Raw genomic sequence first — 24,590 nt, 5'->3', positions numbered from 1 at the left:
AACAACAGGACAGAGCTAAGGAACCCTCCTGCTGGACTCAACTTAAAAGGTACGCCCCCCGCCCCCCCAAAGTCTGAATTCAAGAACACTCAGGTTTTAGAGGAAGGAAGAAGGAAGGTCCAAGGACCCCTCCCCCATCCACAGTACTGAGACTCCAGCAGTGGCTGGAATCTCTGGGCAGGCAAGGGCGCTAGTCTGGAGGGAATACCTTGTGGGAAAAGCTGTGCCAGGCTCAGGACTCCAAATACAGGCAGCTGGGAGGTAGCTCGAGAAGAAGCACAGAGGACACAGCCTAGTCTCAACAGCAGAGACACTCCATATTGTGCCCCCTCCCTTCCCAAGATTTTGGCCTCAGGGCATATCCAGCTCTGCAAGTTCAATTCAGCTGGGCTTAATCTCATCAAGTTTTCTGAGGGCTGGGAAACTCAAGGTACAACACCCCTCCCCCACAGACTGCTCTGAGTGCCTTGCTAAGCTCCAAGGGTGAAGGCTGACAGAAAAGCCCAAATCCATAGATCCAGCACACAATGAGAGGAGCAAGAGTGCAGGCAACTACAGAGGGAAAAGAAGGAGCAAATATGAGCAAACAACAGAAAAAGAGAAAAGAAATTACAATTGACAGCTTCTATCCAGGCAATGAACAAAGAAAAAATGTAGCAGAGGAGGATCAAGGAACATAAAGCAAAAACACAGAAACGCCAGACACAGGCTTTGGAAGAACTCAAAATACAATTCAAAACACATTTAAGAGATGCTGAAGACAACTAGGAAAAGAATTTAAAAAGCAAGATAAATCATCTGGAAACAGAGGCACTTGAACTAAAATGAGAAAATAGTGTCTTGAAAGCCAAAATTAATCAGCTTGAAAATGAGGCAAAGGAGATGAAAGATGACCTTGAAAGAAAATCAGACCAGAAGGAGAAGGATGACCAAAAAGGCAGGGATGAAATTCAGTCTTTAAAAACCAGAATACAACAATTAGAAGCAAGAGACCTCACAAGGCAGCAGGAAACTAAAAACCAAAAACAAAAGAATGAAAAAATTGAGGAAAATATGAAAACATCTCATTCGCAAAACAGAAGATCTAGAAAATTGTTCCAGGAGAGACAACTTAAGAATCATTGGTCTACCAGAAGACCATGACAAAAGAAAAAGCCTGGACATCATCCTATAGGAAATGATCCAAGAAAACTGCCCTGATATTCTAAAACAAGAGGGAAAAGTGGAGATTGAAAGAATCCACAAATCACCTTCTGTACTTAATCCCCAACTGACAACACCCAGGAATGTTATAGCCAAATTCAAGAACTACCAGACCAAGGAAAAAATATTACAAGCTGCTAAGAAGTCGTCATTTAGATACCATGGAACTACAGTAGGAGAACACAGGATCTGGCTGCATCTACACTGAAGGACCGAAAGACATGAAATATGATATTCCAGAAAGCAAGGGAACTAGGTCTACAACCAAGAATCAACTGCCCAGCAAAACTGACTATATTCTTACAAGGAAAAGTATGATCATTTAATAAAATAGAAGAATTCCAAGCATTTGTAAAGACCAGACCTGAACAGAAAATTTGAATTCCAAACACAGTAACTCAAGAGAATCATCAATAGGTAATTAAGAAAGGGGGAAAAAACAAAAACAAAACAAAACAATAAACAAACTTTTCTTAAGGGACCCAGTAAGTTAAAATGATATGTATCCCTACAAGAAAAGAGGATATTGATAACTCTTAAAAATTATTATTATTACCTGGGCAGCTAGAAAAATTATACTTAGAGGGAACAGAGACAAACTATATAGGATTAAGTGCCAAGACAAATATATACATAGATATATGTAGGTATAAATATATGTATATATACATATATATACACACACACACACACACACACAACTAAAGTTAAAAAAAAGAGGTGAATACCAAGAGAAATGGGAAAAGAAACAAAATGGGGTAAATTTATATGTCACAAAGAAGTGAATGGCAAGAGGAGGGGAGAACAGCAATACACTGGAAGGGTAAAGAGGTTGGAGATAGGAAATACTCAATTCTCATGTGCACTGAAATTGACTCAAAGAGGGAAGAACAATCAAATACATTGGGGCAGAGAATTGATTTGTGCCCTATAGGTAAGTAGAAGGGTAACAAACAAACTGGTGGGGAGAGAAGAATTACAAGGGAGGGAGAGGGTGGGGGGTAGTTTAAAAAGACTGTAAAGAAAATAAGAGGGGAATAAGAAGGGAAGGGGGGAGTAGAAAGGGAAGTAAAATAAGGGTGAGAATTGGGGGGACCAATTAAAAACAAAACACTGATGTAGAAGGAAATAGTGAAAGAAGAAAGGGCAGGACTAGGAGTGGAAATCAAAATGCTGGGAAATACACAGCTAGTAATCATAACTCTGAATGTGAATGGAATGAACTCACCCATAAAATACAAGTGAATAGCAGAGTAGATTAGAAACCAAAACCCCACCATATACTGTCTATAAGAAACACACATAAGGAAGGTAGACACAGATAGGGTAAAAGTAAGAGGATGAAGCCAAATCTATTGGGCATCAACAGATAAAAAGGCAGGAGTTGCAATCATGATATCTGAGAAAGCCAAAGTAAAAATAGATCAAGTCAAAAGAGATATGGAAGGTAATTACATTCTGATAAAAGGCAGTATAGAGAATGAGGAAATATCAGTAATCAACATGTATGCACCAAATGGCATAGCATCCACATTTCTAAAGAAGCTAGTGGAGCTCAAGGATGAAATAGATGGAAAAACCATATTAGTGGGAGACCTGAACCTTCCTCTATCAGAACTAGATAAATCAAACCAAAAAATAAATTAGAAAGAGGCAAGAGAAGTGAATGAAATCTTAGAAAAAATAGAGTTAGTAGATATGTGGAGAAAAATAGTGACAAAAAGGAATACACCTTCTTTTCAGTAGCACATGGTACATTCACAAAGATTGACCATGTATTAGGTCAAAAAAACATTGCAAGCAAGTGCAAAAGAGCAGAAATAATAAATGCAAACCTCTCAGACCACAATGCAATGAAAATAATAATCAGTAAGGGTACATGGAGAGCCAAATCAAAAGTTAATTTGGAAATTAAACAATAAGATTCTCCAAAATCAGTTAAAGAACAAATCGTAGAAACAATTAATAATTTCATTGAAGAAAATGGCATGGATGAGACATCCTTTCAAAATCTATGGGATGCAGCCAAAGCAGTACTCAGGGGGAAATTTATATCCTTGAGTTCACATATTAACAAATTAGGGAGGGCAGAGGTCAATGAATTGGGCATGCAAATTAAAAAAATAGAAAGTGAACAAATTTAAAATCCTCAGATGAAGACTAAATTAGAGATCCTAAAAATCAAAGGAGAAATTAATAAAATTGAAAGTCAAAGAACTATTGATTTAATAAATAAGACTAGAAGCTGGTACTTTGAAAAAAGCAAATACAATAGACAAAGTACTGGTCAATATAATTTAAAAAAGTAAAGAAGAAAACCAAATTGACAGTATTCAAAATGAAAAGGGAGGCCTTACCTCTAATGAAAAGGAAATTAAGGCAATCATTAAAAATTATTATGCCCAATTATACAGCAATAAATATTGCAATCTAGGTGACATGGATGAATATTTACAAAAATATAAATTGCCTAGGCCAACAGACGAAGAAATAGAATACCTAAACAACCCCATATCAGAAAAAGAAATTAAACAAGCCATCAAAGAACTCCCTAAGAAAAAATCCCCAGATCCAGATGGATTCACAAATGAATTATATCAAACATTCAAAGAACAACTAATCCCAATATTATACAAACTATTTGACATAATAAGCAAAGAAGGAGTTCTACCAAATTCCTTTTATGACACAAATATGGTACTGATTCCAAAGTCAGGCAGGTCAAAAACAGAGAAAGAAAACTACAGACCAATCTCCTTAATGAACATAGATGCAAAAATCTTAAACAGGATACTAGCAAAAAGACTCCAGAAGGGGGCAGCTGGGTAGCTCAGTGGATTGAGAACCAGGCCTAGAGATGGGAGGTCCTAGGTTCAAATCTGGCCTCAGCCACTTCCTAGCTGTGTGACCCTGAGCAAGTCACTTGATCCCAATTGCCTAGCCCTTACCACTCTTCTGCCTTGGAGCCAATACACAGTATTGACTCCAAGACAGAAGGTAAGGGTTTAAAAAAAAGAAAAAGAAAAAGACTCCAGCAAGTCATCACAAGGGATATTCACTATGACCAGGAAGGATTTTTACTAGGAATGCAAGGATGGTTCAATATTAGGAAAACCATCCACATAATTGACCACATTAACAAGAAAACCAACAAAAATCACATGATTATCTCAATAGATGCAGAAAAAGCCTTTGACAAAATACAACACTCATTCCTATTGAAAACACTAGAAAGCAGAGGAATAGAAGGCCCTTTCATAAAAATAATAAACAGTATATTTCTAAAACCATCAGCCAACATCATCTGCAATGGGGATAAACTAGATGCATTCCCAAAAAGATGAGGAGTGAAACAAGGATGCCCATTATCACCTCTATTATTTAACATTGTACTAAAAACAATAGCAGTAGCAATTAGAGAAGAAAAAGAAATTGAAGGTATCAAAATAGGCAATGAGGAGACCAAGCTATCACTCTTTGCAGATGATATGATGATCTACTTAAAGAATTCTAGAGCAACAAGAATTAGAAAGAGAAATTCCATTTAAAATCACCCTAGACAAAATAAAATACTTAGGAATCTATCTGCCGAGACAAACCCAGGAACTATATGAACACAACTACAAAACACTCTCCAGACAACTAAAACTAGATCTAAACAGTTGGAAAAACATTGATTGCTCATGGGTAGGATGAGCTAACATAATAAAAATGACAATCCTACGCAAATTAATTTACTTATTTAGTGCCATACCCATTGAACTACCAAAATTTTTTTTTACTGAATTAGAAAAACCATAACAAAGTTCATTTGGAAGAACAGAAGATCAAGGATATCCAAGGAAATCATGAAAAAAAAACTGCAAAGGAAGGAGGACTTGCAGTCCCAGATCTCAAACTATACTATAAAGCAGTGGTCATCAAAACAAGGAGGATCAGTGGAATAGACTTAGGGAAAGTGACCTCAGCAAGACAGTCTATAAGCCCAAAGATCTCAGCTTTTGGGACCAAAATCCACTATTTGATAAAAACTGTTGGGAAAATTGGAAGACAATATGGGAGAGATTAGGTTTGGATCAACATATCTCATACCCTACACCAAGATAAACTCAGAATGGGTGAATGACTTGAATATAAAGAAAAAAACTATAAGTAAATTAGGTGAACACAGAATAGTATACCTGTCAGATCTTTGGGAAAGGAAAGATTTTAAGACCAAGCAAGAGTTAGAAAAAAATCACAAAATGTAAAATAAATAGTTTTGATTACATCAAATTAAAAAGGTTTTGTACAAACAAAACCAATGCAACCAAAATTAGAAGGGAAGCAACAAATTGGGAAACAATCTTCATATCAAAAACCTCTGACAAAGATCTAATTACTCAAATTTATAAAGAGCTAAATCAATTGTACAAAAAAGCAAGCCATTCTCCAATTGATAAAGGGGCATGAATAGGTAATTTTCAGTTAAAGAAATCAAAACTATTAATAAGCACATGAAAAAGTGTTCTAAATCTCTTATAATCAGAGATGCAAATCAAAACAACTCTGAGGTATCCTAGCAGATTGGCTAACATGACAGCAACAGAAAGTAATGAATGCTAGAGGGGATGTGGCAAATTGGGACATTAATGTACTGCTGGTAGAGTTCTGAATTGATCCAACCATTCTGGAGGGCAATTTGGAACGATGCCCAAAGGGCGATAAAAGACTGTCTGCCCTTTGATCCAGTCATAGCACTTCTGGGTTTGTACCCCAAAGAGAGAATAAGGAAAAAGACAAGTACAAGAATAATCATAGCTGCACTCTTTGTGGTGGCAAAAAATTGGAAAATGAGGGGATGCCTTTCAATTGGAGAATGGCTGAACAAATTGTGGTATATGTTGGTGATGGAATACTATTGTGCTCAAAGGAATAATAAACTGGAAGAATTCCATATGAACTGGAATGACCTCCAGGAACTGATGCAGAGTAAAAGGAGCAGAACCAGGAGAACATAGTACACAGAGACTGACTGATACTCTGTGGTACAATCGAATGTAATGGACTTCTCCATTAGTGCCAATGCAGTGATCCTGAATAACCTGGAGGGATCTATGAGAAAGAACACTATCCACCTTCAGAGGAAAAACTGTGGGAGCAGAAACACTAAAGAAAAACAACTGCTTGATTACATGGATCGAGGGGTATATGATTGGGGATGTAGACTCTGGGTGAACATTCTAGTACAAACATCAACAACATGGAAATGGGTTCTGATCAAGGACACATGTAATACCCAGTGGAATTGCTTGTCGGCTACAGGAAGGGTGGGGGAGGGGAGGAAGGGAAAGAATATGATTCTTTAACCAAGGAATAATGTTCTAAATTGACTAAAACAAAAACAAACAATAAACAAATCCCCAAAAGTTCAAAATGGAGCACATCCTCACCTGCAACCTGTTAGTAAGGATAATGTTGGGGTACATGGCACCCACATCCAGATGGTATATGAGAGGACATTCAATTCGATTGGGCACATCCTTCAGGGAGGTCAGTTTGTTCTTAATTTCATCACACACCTACAGGTGGAAAAAGAAACAAAAACTGGAAACCAAAGCAGGAAGATAGTTGTTTAGGGGCAATTCCTTTAAGGAGTTCAAACTCAGGTACAAGTTATGCTCCCACGATCCTTAACTAGATAAATTAGCACAACTCAAAAAACACTTAACACCATCTGTATGCAAAGGCTAGTGATCAGTACCAGTGCCACAAAGAGATATGATAGTCTAATGTGATCAAGGAGCACAGAATAAGTACACCAAAAACTGATTCAAGTGACAATGTAGTAAATATAAAGGAAAGCCCTAATCAGAGTATAATGAGAGAAGTAAAATGGATTGCATAAAAAAAATTTTTTTTGATGGAACATTTTTTTAAAATCTTTCAATTTTCTTCTCCCAATTATATGTAAAATTTTTAGCATTCCTTTTCTAAAAACTTGAGTTCCAAATTCTTTCCCTCTCTACTTCCTTCTCCTTCCCCTTCCTAAGTAAATTGATATAGGTTATACTTGTAATATCATGTAAAACATTTCTAATTTTAAAAAATCTAGAAGTAAAGGAAAGTGAATAATAGTATGCTTCAATTTACATTTATTTTCCATCAGTTCTTTCTTTGGAGGCATTTAGCATTTTTCATTATAAGTCTTTTAGCCATTCAAGCTGATCATTGTAAGCATTGTTGTTACTGTGTACCATGTTTCTGGTTCTGCTCTGGTTTTGATATGCATCAGTTCATATAAGTTGTTCCAGGTTCCAGGTTTCCTCAAAACCAGTCATAATATTTTATAGTACAATATTATTCCAACATAATCATTATACCATGACTTGCTTGGCTATTTTCTCAATTAGTGGATATCCATTCAATTTCCAATTTTTTTTGCTATCAGAGTCGCTATAAATATTTTTATACAAATAAGTCCTTCCCTCTTTCTTTTTTAAATCTCTTTTGGAATGCAGACTTAGTAGTAGTATTGCTGGGTCAAAGGATATGCAGTTTTATAGTTCTTTGGGGATAGTTCAAAATTTCTTTCCAGAATGGTTGGATCAGTTCACAATCCATTGCACCAATATTGCAAGTGTCCCAATTTTCACACATTCCCTCAAACATTTATCATTACTTTTTCTATTAATCAATATGATAAGTGTGAAGAGGCCCCTCAAAGTTTTTAAATTTATATTTCTCTAATCAATAGTGATTTAAAGCACTTTTTGACTATACCTTTTGTTATGAAAAAAAATTAACCTTGGAAATTTTATACTAAATTTATAAGTATTTATTAGTAAAGAAAAAGAAAGAGAAGAAAATTATACCAGTCTAACTTCCCAATGTTTCCTGCTGTATTACTTCTGCTTTAACAGGTCCTAGATAGATTCTCATGGGCTTAGCTAACTGCATGGATTGGTTAGACAAATTAGGGCCAAGCCAGAGATGGCTTACATAACCATTACTTTGTCTTAGAATTGATACTTTGTATCAATTTGAAGGCAGCATTGTAGTAAAGGCTAGGCAACTGGGGTTAAGTGACTTGCCTAGGATCACACAGCTAGGAAGTCCCTGAAGTCAAATTTGAACCCCGGTCCTCCCATATCCAGACCTGGTTTTCTATCAACTGAGCCCATTTTCCTTCTCATCTTGGTTGCACTGGTTTTGTTTGTGCAAAACCTTTTATAATCAAAATTATCCATTTTATATCTTGTGATGCTCTATCTTTTTGGTCATAAGCTCTTCCCCTCATCCATAGATCTGACTATTCCATGCTCCCCTAATTTGCTTATGGTAGTACCCTTTGTCTAAATCATGTGCTCATTTGGACTGTATCTTGATATATGGTGTAAGATGTTGGTCTATGGCTAACTTCTGCCATACTGTATTCTAGTTTTTCCAGCAGTTTTTGTCAGATAATGAATTCTCGTCCCCAAAATTTGATTCTCTAAGCTTATCAAACACTAGATACTATGGTCATTTTTTACTGTGTATTGTGTACCTAATCTCTCCCACTGATCTACCACTGTTTATTAGCCAGTATTAAGGCTGTTTTGATAATCATCACTTTATAATAGCTTGAGATGTGTGCAGCTAGGCCACATTCACATTTTTTTTATTAGTTCCCTTGTCTTCCAGACAAATTAACTTTTTCTAGCTCTAAAAATAATTCATTAGTTTGATTGGTATGGCACTGAATAATTATTCTAGGTATAATTGTCACTTTTATTATACTGGCTCTATCTACTCATTTACCCTCCAATTGTTTAAATATGACTTTATGTGAAAAGTATTTGGTAATTGATCTTAGTTCCTAAACTTTGTTTTGGCAAGCAGATTCCTAGGCATTTATTTTATATTGTGTACAGTGATTTTAAATGGGATTTCTCTTTCTACCTCTTCCTGCTGGACTTTGTTGATAACGTATAAATGTTAAAGATTTAAGTTGGATTTATATATCCTCATATTTTGAAATGTTACTAAAGCTGTTAATTATTTCAACTCACTTTTTAGTTGTATATCATTCTAAGTATACCATCATATCATCTACACAAATTGAGTTTAATTTTCTCATTGCCTATTCTAATTTCTTCAATTTTTTTCTTCTCTTATTACTGTAGTGCAATGGTTAAGAAGTCACCAAATTGTAATAATTAAAAGGTCGCCAAATTGTAATAATTAAAATTAAATTATGAGTCTGTTAGTAGCTTTAACAATTTAGTTTAATCAAAGTAGAAATAGGAAAGAGGGAAATGTAGGAAAGAGGTAGGGAGCAGTTTAGCTAAATACCCTAATTGCATTATGATGGAATGAAGTTCACCTCCGACAAAGGCTCCTTCAGGTCCAATCTCCAGTTAGAAGAGGGAGAGAGTGTGAGCCTTCAGGTTCCAATCTCCAGTCAGATGTCCACAAGTCTCTTCAGCAAGAGTCCCCAGAGTAAGCATCTCCCTTCAGCAAGAGTCACCAGAGCAGTAGTGTCTCCAGCAAGGGTGTCACCAATGCAAGAATGTGTGTTCAGACCTATGGCTACACCTTTATTAGCTATTTTCTCCACCCACTAGCTCTCCCACATCACATCTCAGGAACCAATCATAGTTCCTTAATTTTCCTGGCACTACCCAGGGGGTGGGGCAGTGCCTGTGGGACCACTTTCCTGTCTCTGAGGGTATGTTTGTACTTGTACATCAATGGTAAAGGATCTTCAAGTTCCTGACTGATTACATCAAAGATTGATTACATTAAAAAAAAAAAAGGGAGGGCAATTCCCTTTTCACAATAGCTAATATTTCTAGGACAATATTGAATACTTATAATACACAATCTTGCTGGGAAGGTTTTTTAGCTTATATCCATTAGAAGTAATGCTTGATGATGGTTTTAGAGAGATATTACATATCATTTTAAGGAAAGCTCCATTTATTCCTATGCTTTCCAGTGTTTTTAATAGGATTGGGCGTTGTATTTTGTCAAAACCTTTTTTGCATCTATTAAGATAATCATATGAATTGTTGGTTTTGTTATTGATATGGTCAATTATGCCAAGTTCTGCATTCCAGGTACAAATTCCACCCGATCATAGTGTATACTTTTGTGAAATATTGCTGAAATATTGTTATTAATATTTTATTTAAAAATTTTTGCATCAATATTCAGTAGGGAAATTGATCTATAGTTTTTTTACTCATCCTGGTTTAGGCATCAGCAGCATATTCATGTTGTTAATTTGGAAAATTTATATTTTTATAACTATTCATCCATTTCACTTAGATTGTCAAGATCTATTGGCATGTAACTGAGCAAAATAACTCCTAATTAACTGCTTTAAATTTCCTCTTCATTGATAATAAATTCATACATTTCATTTTTGATGCTAGCAATTTGGTCTTGTTTTAATCAAATTAACCAATGGTTTGTCTATTTTATAAGTTTTATTCATAAAAGCAACTAATAGTTTTATTTAGTAGTTTAATGGTTTTCTTTCAATTTTATTAATTTATTCTTTGCATTTCAGGATTTCTAATTTGGTCTTTAATTGGAGGTTCTTAATTTGTTCTTTTTTTGAGTTTTTTTAGTTGCATGCCCATTTTTCTGCTTTTTCTCTATTTTATTAATGTAAACATTTAGAGATATAAATTTTACTCCAAGTATAACTTTGGCTGTGTTTCATAAATTTTAGTATTTTGCCTCAATATTATTAATGTTATTGATATTACTGCTTCTATGACTTGTTATTTGATCCATTCATTCTTTAAGATTATTTATCAAAAAAAATTTTAACCCTTACATTCTGTCTTAAAATGGGAGTTAAGTGACTTGCCCAGGGTCACACAGTTAGGAAGTGTCTGAGGCCAGATTTGAACCCAGGACCTCCCATCTCTGGACATGTCTCTCAATCCACTGAACCACCTAGTTACCTCCTCAAATTAATTTTTAATCTATTTTCCACAGCCCTTTATTGAATATAATTTTTGTAGCATTAGGATCCTCAAATTAATTTTTAATCTATTTTCCACAGCCCTTTATTGAATATAATTTTTGTAGCATTAGGATCTGAAAAAGGATATTTATTCTTTCTGCTTTTCTACATTTGGTTTTTATGTCCTAATAACTGGTCAATGTGTCTGTATGTACCATGTGTTGCTGAGGAAAAGGTATATTTCTTTCTATTCCCATTCAATTTTCTCTTCAGAGGTCAATCATATTTCACTTTTCTAAAATTCTATTCACTTCCTTAACTTCATTCTATTTTTTTTTTGTTAGATTTAACTAGTTCTGAGAGAATGTTAAGGTCTCCCACTATTATATAGCTTTTTATTTACTCCTGTAACTCATTTAACTTTATCATTTAAAATTTGGATGCTTTAATATTATGTTTAGTATAGACATTATACTTCATTGTCTCTGACACCTATTTTCTCTTCCTTATCTCTTTTAATTGAATTAATTTTTGCTTTTGCTTTATCTGAGATCATATTTGTTATCTCTGCTTTTTTTTTTACTGCAGCTGAAGCATAAAGGATTCTGCTTAGCCCCTTACCTTTACTCTATGTGTCTTTCTGCTTCAAATGTTTCTTGTAAACAACATATTGTAGGATTCTGGTTTTTAATCCACTCTGTCATTCTCTTCCATTTTATGGCTAAGTTCATCTCATTCACTGAATATTTCCTTCTATTCTATTTTTCCCATTTATCCTTCTCTTAATCCATCTGTTTCCTTCTTTCACCCTATCTCTCCTTACAAGTGCTTTGCTTCTGACTACCATTCTCCCTCAATTTGTCTTCCCTTCTATAAGTCTTCCTTTATCTTATTCCCTTCCCCTCCTACTTCCCTTTAAGGTAAGATAGATTTCTATACCCAATTAAATGTAGATAAATTTCTCTCTTTGAGCCAATGACAATGAAAATAAGATTCAAACATTCCCCTCCATTGTATTAGTTTTTCTAACTTCTTCAAGATTATTTAATTCATTCTACTTCCCCCTTCCCTCTTCTTCTAGAGCAATCCTCTTTCTCACTCCTTAATTTTGTTTTTCTGGATATCATTCCATCTTAGTCAACTTACTCTCATGCCCTCTGTCTATGAATACTCCCTCTAATTGCCCTAATAGCAATAAAGTTCTTAAGAGCTACAAGTATCTCTCTATGAAGGAAAGTAAACAGTTTAAACTTATTGATTCTCTTGATTGTTTGGGGGGGGGGGGGTTGTCCTGTTTACCTTTTTATGCTTCTCTTGGGTCTTGTATTTAAAAATCAAGTTTTCTGTTTAACTCTAATCTTTTAACCAGGAATATGTGAAAGTCTTCAATTTCATTAAATATCCATTTTTCCCCCCCTCAGTTTTGATGAGTATGAGTCTTGTTGTAATCATAGCTCCTTTGCCTTCTAGAATATCATTTTCTATGTCCTCTATTCTTTTGATGTAAAAGCTGCTAACTTTTATGTAATCTGGACTGTGGCTCCATGATATTTCAATTATTTCTTTCTGGCTACTTGCAATATTTTCTCCTTGGCCTGGAAACTCTGGAATTTGGCAATAATACTCATGGCAATTTTCATTTTGGTATTTCTTTCAGGAGACAATCAGCGAATTCTCTTAATTTTTCCTTCTCTTGTTCAAGAATATCAGGGGAATTTTCTTTGTTAATTTCTTATAATATAATGTCCAGACTTTTTTTGATCATTGTTCTTTGGTAGTCCAATAATTCTTAAATTAACAATCCTACATTGTTTTCCAAATGAGATAGTTCAGATTATTTTTTTCATTTCAACTTTTGAATATTTTACTGTTTCTCAATGTCTCAGGAGTCATTAGCTTCCACTTGCTCAATTCTCACTTTTAAGGAATTATTTTCATCTTTAAGCTTATGTATCTCCTCTATTTGGCCAATTCTCTCTTTTTTTTAAGTTGTTTTCTTCAATGAATTTTCATATTTTTTGTGCTTCTTTTGCCAACCTGTTGACTTCTTTTCATATTCTTGCATCATCATTTCTTTTCCTGATTTTTCTTCTACTTCTTTTATTTGGGTTTAAAATTCTTTTTTGGAGCTCTTCCAGTTCTTTTTGGGGCAGATATCAATTCACATTTTCCTTTGAGACTTTGCATATAGTCATTTTGAAACATCTGTCTTCTTCTGAATTTGTGTTTTGATTTTCCTTGTCACCAGAATAACTTTATATGGTCAGATTCTTTTGGGGGTTTTGCTCATTTTTCCAGCTTACCTCACACCTCATGACTTTTACCTGTATGCTAACATTGCACCCTGCACCTGGGGTAGAAAGAGCTGGAGATCATATGCACCTGGCTAGTGGCAAGCTTACTTGGGAGAGCAGGGTATCTGGCTGCAGCATGTGGCAGTCTTGCTGCTGCCTTGTTGGGGCACAGCCTCTATTGACTTGCCCAGACATTTCCTAGACTAGACTGTGCTCCTCTCTTATCCCAGTGAGACAGTCCTTTCCTGAACACCTTCTAAGTTGTCTTGGACTAGAAAATTGTTTTGCTTCATTCTTTTGTTGGTTCTGCCACTCCAGAATTCATTTTGAGGCATATAATTATAATTGGTTGGAGGTAAATTTAGGAAACTCTGGGAGTTCCTGCCTTATTCCACCATCTTGGCTCCCAAAGGTGACATGAAATTTTGATTTGATTACATAAAGTTAAAAAGGTTTTGCACAAACAAAATGAATGCAGTAAAAATTACAAGGAAAATTAGAAATGAAAAAAAATTACAGCAAATTTCTCTAATAAAGGTCTAATTTCTCAAATATATAGGAAACTGAGCCAAATTTATAAAAATACAAGCCATTTTCCCAATTGACAAATGGTTGAAGGACACATTATCAATAATCACATGAAAAAATATTCTGGTTAGAGAAATGCAAATTAAAATCTAAGGTACTACTTCACATCTATCAGATTGGCTAGCATGACAGAAAAGGAAAATGACAAATGCTGGAGAGGATATGGAAAAATTAGAACACTAATGCACTGTTTGTGAGTTGTAAGCTCCACCAAGAGTGGCCCATGGAACTACGCCTAAAGGGCTATAAAACTGTGCATACTCTTTGACCCAGCAATACCACTCTATTAGGTCTGTATCCCAAAGAGACCAAAGAAAAGAAGGACCTATATGTACAAAAATAATAGTTCTTTTAGTGGTATCAAATTAACTATTGAAGGGATGTCCATCAATTGGGGAACAATTATAATGGAATACTATTGCGTTATAAGAAACAATGAGCAGGATGGCTTCAGAAAAACCTGGAAAGACTTATAGGAACTGATACAGAATGAAATGAGAAGAACCAGGAGAACATTGTACATAGTAATAGCAATATTGTAAGGGGGATCAACTATTAAAGACTTAGCTACTCTGATTAAGAAAGATTCAAGATAATTCCAAAGGATTCATGATGAAAACCCTCCAGAGAGAAAACCAATGAACTCTGAGAACAGACTGAGAACAGAGAAAAGCATACTTTTTTACTTTCTTACTTTTTATCTTCTTTTGCAACATCACTAATAAAAAAATATGCTTTGCATTGCTTCACATGTATAATCAGTATCATATTGCCTGACTTCTCAATGCTTAGGGTAGAGACAAGAGGTAGAGAGAGAATTTGGAACTCAAAATTTTTTTAAATGAATGTTAAATTTTTAACATGTAATTAATTGATAAATATTTAATGAAATAAATCTTTTTTAAAATGAAAAAAGAAAATTAAAAATAAAAAGCAGAATGTGATGAGAAATTTGAGGAGGCAGAGATCCCTTTCAGCTCAGGGGAAGGCTTGATGTCAGGGAAGGCTTTGTGAAAAAAGTGGCAATTGAACTGGGTTTAGAAGGAAGATTCAACAAACTGAAATGGAGACATTGAGGACTACACTATAAACAATATCACAGACAAAGAAGACATAGAGATAAGAAGAAAAGGAGAGTGAGTCTAGAAAAGTACTATGAGATAAGAATGGAAGGTCAGATGAAGCCAGATTAAGAAGAGCCTTGAAAAGCAGGATCAGTATTTTATACTTTTTCTTTAAACAAAGCAATAAGAAATTACTGAAACTCTGATGTGAACAGAATGATATTCTAAAGGATATATGGAAAGACACATATACTAATGGATGGAGCTATGAATTGGCCCAATTGTTCTGGAAAATAATTTGGAATTCTACTTTAAAAAGTCACCATACATACACTTTAACATAACTTTAACTTATATCACTACTAAGCACATATCTCAAGCATATTAAAGACAGAAGGAAAAGAATCCCATCCACAAATATTTGTTGTAGCACTTTTTATAGTAATAAAGATCTGGAAGGAAAACATTCCCAACAATTGGGGAATTACTGAACAGATTACAGAATAAAAACCTAATAATAGAGTATTACTATACTGTAATAACAGAAAAACTTGAGAAGGCTTGTATGAATGGATTCAGGGTGAAGGAAACAAAACCAAGAAAACAACCTATGCAAAATAACGTGAAGATAAAAAACAATGAAAAACTTGAAAACTTTCATCATCAAAGTTCAATCCCAACCTCAAGCCTGGTGAAACATGACTCTCTCATCTCTTAGTCAAAAGTGATGGATCACAGAGAGGGAGGTGTATGTTTTCAGAAGTGGCCAATGGGACTAATTTTGCTTGTCTTCATTTATTTGTTACAAGAGGGAGGTTGAAGAGTCATGTAATGTAACAGATGGGGATGTGGAAAAAGTGAGATCAATAAAACATATTGTCCTAAACTATATAAAATAAGATTGCTTCTATGATATAAAGAATGGATTGAAGAGGAATAGAAGGGGAGCAGAAAGACCAGTTAGAAGGTCACTAAAAAGTCAAGACAAGAATATCCTTTGGTTGGACCTTACTCCAAGAAATAGTAGGGGCTAAAGAGGAGGATCCCACCTAACTTCATCCTTTCCCAAATTTCCATTAGAAGACATAGCATCAATAAGGTTTCATAAAAGAAGGAAAAAGGATGGGAAATAAGTTGGAAGACAAATGCAGGGATTGAGTACAATGAAGTATAAGAATCTGAACATCCATGAGGAGTTGGACAGTCAAAGCATATTACTTCAGAAGTTTCTCAGGCCTCTCCCTTTGTTCCCCCAGAGGACCCTGAACTATTACCTCTTGGAAGTTGGTAACTTGCTCAATGGGCACATTCTCTTCTTCTTCAATAGCATGACGCATGGTCTTCTCCACACGCTGAAGCAAAAAGTCAAAGGCTGCAGGATTCTAGTAGAGGAGACAAAGTGACATGATAACAGAAAAAAATGTTATTTCAATATCCCATAGCCCTTATGTCAACATCCAAACTGACCCCATATGGCTGATCCAGCTTTTTAAGAACAACTCACATCATTTACACTCTTGGAGCCATCTTTATTGACATAAAGTCTAATGAATTAGCCTAAACTTTGTAACCATAGCCTCCATGCACACAACATATTTTGAAAGAGTTCTTTAAAAACTCTACATAGCAACTAGAAAATACATCCCCATATGTATAAAATGCCAAAGCAATCAGTCATTTTTACAAAAAACCTATGGAGATAATCTCCTCATGTTAGTCATCTATGACCATGAGACTATAAACATCTTGAGAGCAGAGACTATTGCTGCTTTTCATCATATCCCCAACTTTAGCAAGGGCCTGGCACATAGCAGGCACTAAATGCTTGTTGACTTGACAATCCACATTTCATCTAGAATCCTTTGCTGATCCCCAAAAGAGGCACCAACAAAGAAGATATTATAGCTATTGCAGTATAATGGCCTTAACAAATGCCACCTGAGGCACTGTGTCTAGTTAGGAAGGGCCTTAAAATACAAGGTGAGGATAGAGATGATGACAAAAGAGCTATCCTCTACGTCAGTCCATTCTGTCTCTTGGGGCCACCCACAAGACAGGGACATGGGTATTTAGTCTCCCAAAGCAGACAAGAAGGAAACAAAAAGAGCAGGAAAGAGTTGCACCATTTTAAATCGGCAAGGAATGTCACTGCGAAAGACACCCGATTCTAGAGCCTCCACATGGCCACCAACATATGTCTCTGAGTCCAGTACATGGCCATCTTCTGTCAGTTTGTTAAACTCCTGTTCTTGCTTGTTAGGAAAAACTATGTTGGCATGGAAAGCCTGGACCATCAGCAAAGCCTCACACAAAGTTCCTGAACCTTTCCGCAGGACCTGCAGTGAGAAAAAACAAAAACCCTGAGAATGGCAATATCCCACAAACCATCCGGACCTGCTTCTAATCTAGTCCCTGTAGTCAACATTAATAGAAGAAATCATTGAGAAGGGACTCACCTTCCTCATCAGCACAAGCAACAACCCATGACCAACTGCCACCAATAGGCAGATGTATACAAGAAACACAAAAATACAAAATTTTATTTTTGTTGGCAAACCATATAGATGGAGGGAGCTTTATTCGGTCATATAGAGAAGAGAATTGGCAAGTAGTCCCCTCAAAAAAAGGAAGAAAGAAAATTATAAACAAGTTCCCAACATCCTGGGTTAAATGCTCCCCCCCACTTTAGGGTAAGCAATGACAAATCACTTTGGATAGACAAATCAATAGAAAGACATTTGGGGTGCTTCAGATGTGGATGAAACAGACTCTTTACAATTGCAAAATACATACATATAGGAGGCAGCTGGGTAGCTCAGTGGATTGAGAGCCAGGCCTAGAGACGGGAGGTACTGGGTTCAAATCTGAATTCAGACACTTCTCAGTGACCCTGGGCAGGTCACTTAACCCCCATTGTCCAGCCCTTACCACTCTTCTGCCTTAGAACCAATACACAGTATTGATTACAAGATAGAAGGTAAGGGTTTAAAAAAATACATACACACACTACATACTTTGAAGGAGTGGTTTGTGTTTGTGGGACTCATACCACTCCTTCATTGTGCAAAGGAGAGAGGCTTGAACCTCGAACCCCTGGCCAGGACACTGGCCCCTCCCCACCTGGGATGGGTATCTGTATTGGAATAGTGCTGGAATAGCTTTAACCTCAAGACCAGTGGTATCAAAATAAAAACCAGAGGCCACTAAACTTATGCTCCTTATGAAGCAAACTTTAGAAGACCACATACTGACTTAGAAAACCATATATTAACATTATCTATCTTATTGCATTTTAATTTATTTTGTTAAATATTTCCCAATTACATTTTAATCTGGTTCATGTCACACTTGGGAGCGTTTGGACCATAAGAGGTTCATGAGCCATGTTTGACAACTCTGCCCCCCTATCACTGAACCTGTTTCCGACCCAGACCTAATCACTTTCACATTGGAGGAGAAGGTTCCTGTGGAGAAATCAGCTATTTTTACCAACTGCCAACCAACTGCTATTCACAGGTAGGCAAGCCTGCCTGGTTGAAGTAGTGACTTGAGGGAGAGTCAGGAGGCAGAACATGCCAGGCAAGTCCAATCAACAGCCCACCTTGCCTACATCTTCCCCCAGACTCTGAACCAATAGTCTTGGGAATGGCAATGCTTCTACCAGCCTAACACCTTCAACTATCTTCCTGGGAAGCAGCCCCTATGGAGATACAACTAGCAGCTACTCCTACAGGTGCTGAAGCCACAGCGACTGAAGCCTCAGAAAGGAAAGTTCTTGTCCCCAAAGTCTTTTATGCTATTCAAAGAGTTCAACATCAAAAACTGATATAATTTCATCATTGTAAATGCCTAATAAAGAAGCACTTTCTGCTTTGCTGCTACACCCTGAGGGCTATGGGACTTTTCTATATGACTTGAAGCTGAAACCTTCCAGATGTGTCTCCCCTACTGGAACATAACCTCCCTGAGAGCAGACAGGCCTCTCTATGTGCATCCCTAGATCCTAACACAGTGCTTTGCATAGAAGTGCTTTGTTGATTAATTCATTCATGTCATTATGGCCCCTAGTTTGCAACTGTTTACGGTCATTTGTTAAGTTCCAGATAGGAGATGCTATTCACTATAGTGAGGTAAAGATGCCCATCTTCCCAAATGGCTCTGATCACAAAACCACAGCCTTCTCCATCAGGAATCCCTCTAAACTTGTCTGGTGCAGAAGCCTCAATAGACATCACAACACAGATAGCACACATCAATTAGGGCAAAGGTTGCACTGACCTCATCTGGCTCCATGGGGATGATGGTACATAGAGCAAAGATGAAGGGATGGACATACTTCATATACATGTAGTAAGTAGCAACAGCATCTGATACTGAATATGTAGCTAGCGTCTGAAAACGGAAGGGAAAGCACAGAACAACTGAGATTATATATAGCAGCATACCCAGAGAAACTCTAAACACTGGTGAATACCCAGAAACATAGGAGGCAATTTAGAGCAAACCTTTTGTCTAATCACAAGGACTCAGAACAGCAAATGTTTACATAGGAAAAGCAGTCCTACTGAGTGGCATGGTTCTAATACTGAATGTCTCCTTCTTGGTGGCATATACACCATCCATCTCCCTCAAAGACCCAGGATATTTGACACCTAACAGCCTAACCTGGGTTCGATAAGTTCTGGGTCTAGTAGTACCTGAGGTTCCTCAGTGGCCATTCGACACATGTCCTCGGGGTCCAACTCCACAGGATCATATCCTAGCTTGGCTTTGGCTGCAGCTTTAAGGTTATGGCTGCCCACTGGAAGATAACTGTCCCTCTTCACCCATCTGAGAATGAAAAGGAAAAATGAAGATAAACAGTCATACTGGCGTTAGCCTTGAGTGCTAAGAAGAGCTGACAAAGACAGGAAACATATGGGCAGACACCCAGAAGTGCCAACTGCCTATGAGAACTGCACTATGCAGTGAAAAACAAACAAACAATGGAACTGGAATCAAAGGACTGGGATTCAAATTCTGCCTCTGTCACCTGATCTCTGTTGGACCCTTTGCAAAGCATTTCATTCACTTCTGCAGGCTTTACTGTTCTCCATAACAAGAGAGCAGTCAGACTAAAAGGCCTCTAAGGGTAGGAGTCTTCTAGGTCCAACTCCCATGTTCTTGCAGCTAGAAGAATAACTTCCTACAATGAGCTGGTCATTTCCAACCAAGAACCCTAAAATCTAGTGTAGAAGTCCCTTATTGTGACATTCTTGGGAGGAGAAGGAACCACCACAGTACCCACCTGAGACAATCCATATGGATACACTGAGAAGACTTGTATTCCCCTTGACTGTCCTTTTGGAATCCAATCTCCTGATGCATACTCAGCCCATGAACTGCTGCTCTGGCTTCCACAAATGGCCTAGGAAACGATGGAAAGGGATGAGACAAAGCAAACAGTGAATGACAACAGCAGAGAATACCCCTCCTCATGTCTCTCCTCCTCCTTCTCTCATAATGCCACTGCAGTGGGAAGGACCCCGAATTTGAGACAGGAGATCTAGCACTGGATCCCCACTCTTACAAGCTGGATGATCTTCGGCAGGATAATTAACTCCTCTGAGGCATCTGTTCACCCATCAAATTGAGATGATCTATACTTTGCCTTCCTCAAAGGGTTATTAGTGTTAGGTATAAAATGTCTGTGTAACCATAAAATGCTGAAGAACTATGAACTATTATTATATTATTACTACTAATGTACTAAAAGAAAATGTTTAGGGTTAATTCTGTAAAAAAGCTGACTACCAGATACTCTCTTTGTCCTATAAAGAATGAGAAAACTCGTGCATCCAGAAGAATGGGACTAGTATAGGAACTGAAAAAAACTGCAGGAATTTACAGTCTTTTCTTCACTCTACCACAGATTTCTAGGATAGAATATCCTAGAAGGCTTTTTCTCCCCAGAATGGAATATACTCATTCCTAAGCAGCATAGCCATCCAGTCAACATAGCTCCTCTTTAATTCAATTCTTAGTTCCTCACAACTGTTAGTGAAACTTTAAGCTTCCACAATTACCAGTCAAAAAAGTCACCATTGTAAGTCACCATGATGGTAGGTTTGGTTTCCTGAACATGCTCAAACCATCTCTGGATTAGATGAGCCTAAAATCGGTAAAAGGAGTACAACAGTCAACAGCTTTGTCTATCTTTTAAGAAGATATATTTGCTACTCTTTATGCTGGCTTAAACACTCCTTAGTAGAAGGGACCTTGGGAAACTTTACCCCTCTCCTACACCTTTATCATCAAGGTACCCAGATCCAACCAGACCCTAAAAGGCCCAGGAGATCAGGTTTTCCCAGCAAATCTCTTGTCAATGCTCTTATTGTCACAGTTGGTTAGACACTGACACTATTGCCATTCTTTCATGAAGGAAACCAGAGACCCTTGGTTCCATGCTGACCCTCCTAACCACTCAGAGTTCCTCCCTCCTGGGACTTTTAATCAATCCCACTTCCCAGACAAGGGAAATGGCCATTTACATCACAGATGAACAAAGAATCACCAACTGCCAATGGTAATGGAAGATCATCAGGACTTAATATTTGTATTATCACTGTGCCTTTTGGCCCACCAAAACTGGTCATCTGTTGCACAGATGGCCTCTCTGACTAGTTAATACATCCTAATCACCCCTGCTACTGAACTCTCCCCCATAAGTTCTCTCCTCTAAGAAGAATAAGAGCTCCTTGAGAGTAGAGACTGTCTTGTTTTCCTATTTTTGGATCCTCATTACTTAGCACATATTAAGTACTTGATAAATGCTTTTTCATTCATTAATTCCTGGAAAAATCTAACACCAATCCCTCCTATGACTAGATGATAACTTTTCTTTCAATTGAGTTGAATGAGTCACAGTGCCAACTTATGGCAAAAGAAGTAGAAGCAAATGAGTGTCTTGTCAATCACACAGTTCTTGGGCAAAGGAAACTCCCCAGGACTAATTTCTCTCAAAGAGAACATGCTTACCTCATCAGGCTCATTGAAGACACAAAAGGGTCCCTCATATTCTGGCTTAGGGGTGAACTCAAAATCTTCAATGTCCTCAGAAACAATCTCCCTGTTAGTGATCAAGTATCCCTAATGAAGTTGGTTAGAAACCTATAGTTAAAAATAGTGGTAGCAAAACCATAAATAAAACCAACTTATCACCCCAAAATGTGGCTGACCATCCCTCCTACAAGTATCTCTAGTGGCAATTCCATGACATCCTAACTTCCCAAAGAAGAGATGTTAAGATTCAAGTCCTAAAAATATAGGAGCTCCCTAATCCTCCCACACTGTCCAGGAAGTTGTGAACAATATGACTGAGGTGATGAATGGTTTTTTAGCTATGTTCTGACTTAGATTTTAAAAGCTGAGCCAGGCACTCACCTGACCATCTACCATGTAAGAGATCATCATAATCTGGTCAGTCTCTGCATCTGGGAACTTAAGAGGCAGTTTGGTTGTTTCAATGTCAAATGCCAAAACTACAGGGTCCTGAAAGTGACAAAATGTAGAGAGGACTTAGTGGCAACCCAGTTGGCTTTCTTTATGATTTCTGAGAGAAGGAAAACTCCAAAATTTCCCTTCTTGATCCCAATGCATCCAGATCCACAATGTTCCTTCTGGCCCTTATCCTCTCATATACACAACTCACTGGTAGATTTTGTTCCCAAATTCCAATCCTCAAAGGTATTAGAGAATGATTGCTGATATGGGTTCCCTAACTTCATCTTATAGGTTTAAATCACCATCAGCCAAAAAGTTGGTGATACTTAAAAGCCATTTCTGTAAAATGAAATGGTTTTAGTCAGATCCTAATGGAAAAGTGATTGATTAGCTCTCCTTTGCTTATAGCAGCATCCCAAACAATCACCACTGAAACTCATCTCTCTGGGTTAAGGGCATGAGGTCTTACGAAAAGGATGTGTCCCCACATAAGTCATCAGTATTTCTGTATACTACCAATAACATTCAATGTCAAGAGATAGAAAAAAGAAATTCTACTTAAAATAACTGTAGACAATATAAAATACTTGTGGGTCTCCAAGATAAAGCCAGGAACTATATGACAAAACACTTTTCACACAAATAAAGTCAGATCTAAACAAATGGAAAAACAATTGTTCATGGATAGGCCAAGGCAATATAATAAAAATGACAATTCTACCTAAACTAATTTACCTGTTCTGAGCCATATCAATCAAACTACCAAGTAATTATTTCATAGACATAGAAGAAATAATAAAATTGATATGGAAGAACAAAAAGTCAAGAATATCAAGGGAACTTATGAAAAACAAATATGAAGGAAGGGGAGCTAGTTTTACCAAATCTCAAACAATATTATGAAGTAGTAATCATTAAAACCATCTGGTACTGGCTAAGAAATAAAGTAGTAGGTCAATGGACTAGATTAGGTACTCAACACATAGAAATAAATGGCCATAGTGAGGCATCTAGGTAATAAGCATAAGTGGACAGAGCATCAGGTCTGGAGTTGGGAAGAGATGGGATTTTCTAGCCTCAGAAACTTCCTAGCTATGTGACCCTGGGGCTCTAAGACACTTAACTTCAGTTGCCTAGCCTTTGTCACTCTTCTGTCTTAAAATTGGTACTAAGGTAATAAGAGTTTTTTTTAATAGCCACAGTAATTTGATAGTATTTGATAAACCCAAAGATCCAAGTTTTTATGGCAAGAATTCACTATTTGATAAAAACTGCTGGAAAAATTGGAAAATGGTTTGGCAGAAACTAGGCATAGACCAACATCTCATACCATAACCAAAATAAAATTAATACATGATTTAGAAGTAAAGGGTGGCACCATAAACAAATCAGGGGAAAACAGAATAACTTGCCTGTCAGACTTATAGGTAAGAGAAAAATTTATGACCAAACAAGATACAGAGATTTCAAGATGTAAAATGGATAATTTTGAATACATTAAATTTAAAAGGTTTTACACAAACAAAACCAATGCAACCAAGATCACAAGGGAAACAAAAAACTGAGAAAAAATTTTTATGGCAAATGTCTCTGACAAAGGCCTAATTTCTCAAACATATACACAACTAAGGCAAATTTGTAAGAACACAAGTCAGTCTTCAATTGACAAATGGTCAAAGGATCTGAATATAGTTCTCAAAAATGTGAAAAATATCTATAGCCATATGAAAAAAATGCTCCAAATCAATACTGACCAGAGAAATGGAAATTAAAACAACTCTGAGGTACTACTTCACACATATCAGATTGGCTAATATGAGAAAATAATAAAGTTGTAGGAGATCTGGGAAAATTGGGACACTAAAACATTGTTGGTAGAGCTATGAACTGATATAACCATTCTGGGGAGCAATTTGGGAACTATCTCCAAAGGGTCATAAAAATGTATATATCCTTTAAACCAGAAATACCACTCCTACATCTGTATCCCAAAGAGATCAAAGAAAAGGGCAAAGA

General features: G+C 36.7%; 1 protein-coding gene across 4 annotated transcripts in view; it reads right to left on the bottom strand.

Moving 5' to 3' along the window:
• The window catches only part of POLE (DNA polymerase epsilon, catalytic subunit), an 84,063-nt gene that overhangs the window by 43,620 nt on the left and 15,853 nt on the right, over nucleotides 1-24,590 (bottom strand). The window contains exons 9-17 of one of the 4 annotated variants that reach the window (XM_056821988.1): nucleotides 22,515-22,622; nucleotides 22,110-22,220; nucleotides 21,158-21,243; nucleotides 20,380-20,499; nucleotides 19,790-19,922; nucleotides 19,371-19,484; nucleotides 17,216-17,428; nucleotides 16,367-16,474; nucleotides 6,636-6,764 (exon numbers count right to left, since the gene is read on the bottom strand). In XM_056821988.1, the coding sequence (XP_056677966.1) occupies nucleotides 6,636-6,764; nucleotides 16,367-16,474; nucleotides 17,216-17,428; nucleotides 19,371-19,484; nucleotides 19,790-19,922; nucleotides 20,380-20,499; nucleotides 21,158-21,243; nucleotides 22,110-22,220; nucleotides 22,515-22,622 (1,122 nt within the window). Of the gene's footprint in view, nucleotides 1-6,635; nucleotides 6,765-16,366; nucleotides 16,475-17,215; nucleotides 17,429-19,370; nucleotides 19,485-19,789; nucleotides 19,923-20,379; nucleotides 20,500-21,157; nucleotides 21,244-22,109; nucleotides 22,221-22,514; nucleotides 22,623-24,590 lie in introns of those variants that run through there. The other 3 variants (XM_056821989.1, XM_016432310.2, XM_016432309.2) reach the window with 3 other exon arrangements.

Source organism: Monodelphis domestica, chromosome 3 (genome assembly GCF_027887165.1).
Source record: "Monodelphis domestica isolate mMonDom1 chromosome 3, mMonDom1.pri, whole genome shotgun sequence".
Lineage (NCBI taxonomy): Eukaryota > Metazoa > Chordata > Mammalia > Didelphimorphia > Didelphidae > Monodelphis > Monodelphis domestica.
This window is presented reverse-complemented; position numbering and strand designations above follow the sequence as displayed.